This window comes from Haplochromis burtoni, unplaced genomic scaffold (genome assembly GCF_018398535.1).
Source record: "Haplochromis burtoni strain Fernald_Lab_line unplaced genomic scaffold, NCSU_Asbu1 Contig_1988, whole genome shotgun sequence".
In the NCBI taxonomy this organism is placed as follows: Eukaryota; Metazoa; Chordata; class Actinopteri; order Cichliformes; family Cichlidae; genus Haplochromis; species Haplochromis burtoni.
Window position 1 is genome coordinate 1 of NW_024584349.1, and position 1,343 is coordinate 1,343.

General features: G+C 43.1%; 1 protein-coding gene across 5 annotated transcripts in view; it reads left to right on the forward strand.

Annotated features, from left to right (window-relative positions):
• Nucleotides 1–7: 7 nt before the first annotated feature.
• LOC102299396 (zinc finger protein 665-like) overlaps nucleotides 8–1,343 on the forward strand; it is a 17,678-nt gene continuing 16,342 nt past the window's right edge. The window contains exon 1 of one of the 5 annotated variants that reach the window (XM_042217445.1): nucleotides 8–1,343. In XM_042217445.1, the coding sequence (XP_042073379.1) occupies nucleotides 143–1,343 (1,201 nt within the window). In that variant the 5' untranslated portion in view covers nucleotides 8–142. The other 4 variants (XM_042217446.1, XM_042217444.1, XM_042217442.1 and 1 more) reach the window with 4 other exon arrangements.

The following is a 1,343-nucleotide window of genomic DNA, read 5'->3' on the forward strand; positions in this document are numbered from 1 at the left end:
GATTTTCTCCACTTATCAGTATTTCTTCAATAATGTCATTTTCATTACAACTCTCATTGCACATCATTGTAATGTGACACTATCACCAGAAGGTGTTGGAAATACACCAACAATGTGTTTGTTGTCACATTAAATTCCACCAATGGAGGGAGTTACAGTTTGTTCCACGACTGCATTTCACTCACTGCCTCTGTTTGTATCTCTGTCACTGCAGGACCAACGTGAGGCGGAAAAACAGTGCTCTCAGGAGGCCGACAAACCTCACAGAAGAAAGGGAGAGAAAACATACAGCTGTGATGAGTGTGGGAAGGATTTTACTCGGAATGACAGCCTAAAAATACACCAACTCATCCACAGTGGAGTTAAACCTTACAGCTGTGGTGAGTGTGGAAAATCTTTTACTCAGGCTGGAAGCTTAAAAAAACACCAACTCATCCACAGTGGACTTAAACCTTACAGTTGTGACTTGTGTGGAAAGTCTTTTAACCGGGCTGGAAGCTTAAAATTACACCAACTCATCCACAGTGGAGTTAAACCTTACAGCTGTGATGAGTGTGGGAAGGATTTTACCTGGTCTGAAAGCCTAAAAAGACACCAACTCATCCACCGTGGAGTTAAAGCGTACAGCTGTGACTTGTGTGGAAAGTCTTTCACCGAGGCTGGAGGCTTAAAAAAACACCAACTCATCCACAGTGGAGTTAAAGCGTACAGCTGTTACTTGTGTGGAAAGTCTTTTTCACGGGCTGGAGGCTTGAAGACGCACCAACTCATCCACAGTGGAGTTAAACCTTACAGCTGTGACTTGTGTGGAAAGTCTTTTACCCAGGCTGGAGGCTTACAAAGACACCGACTCATCCACAGTGGCGTTAAAGCATACAGCTGCGACTTGTGTGGAAAGACTTTTACCCAAGCTAAAGACTTAAAATCACATCATATCATCCACAGTGGAGTAAAACCGTACAGCTGTAACTTGTGTGGAAATTCTTTTAGACGGGCTGGAGGCTTAAAAAAACACCAACTCATTCACAGTGGAGTTAAAGAGTACATCTGTGGCTTGTGTGGTAAAGCTTTTGCTCAAAATGGCCACTTGCAGAAGCATCTAGTTACCCACTCTGGAATTAAGGCGTACAGCTGCGACTTTTGTGGAAAAACTTTCAACGACAAACACAACCGAAATAGTCACCTACGGATTCACACTGGAAATGATGTTTACTGCTGTGATCAGTGTGGGAAACTGTTTGCAACAGACGCACAGTTAAAACAACACATGTTTATCCACACTGAGGAGAGACCTTATAAATGTGACCTGTGTGAGAAGACTTTTAAATCTCCACATCACCTGA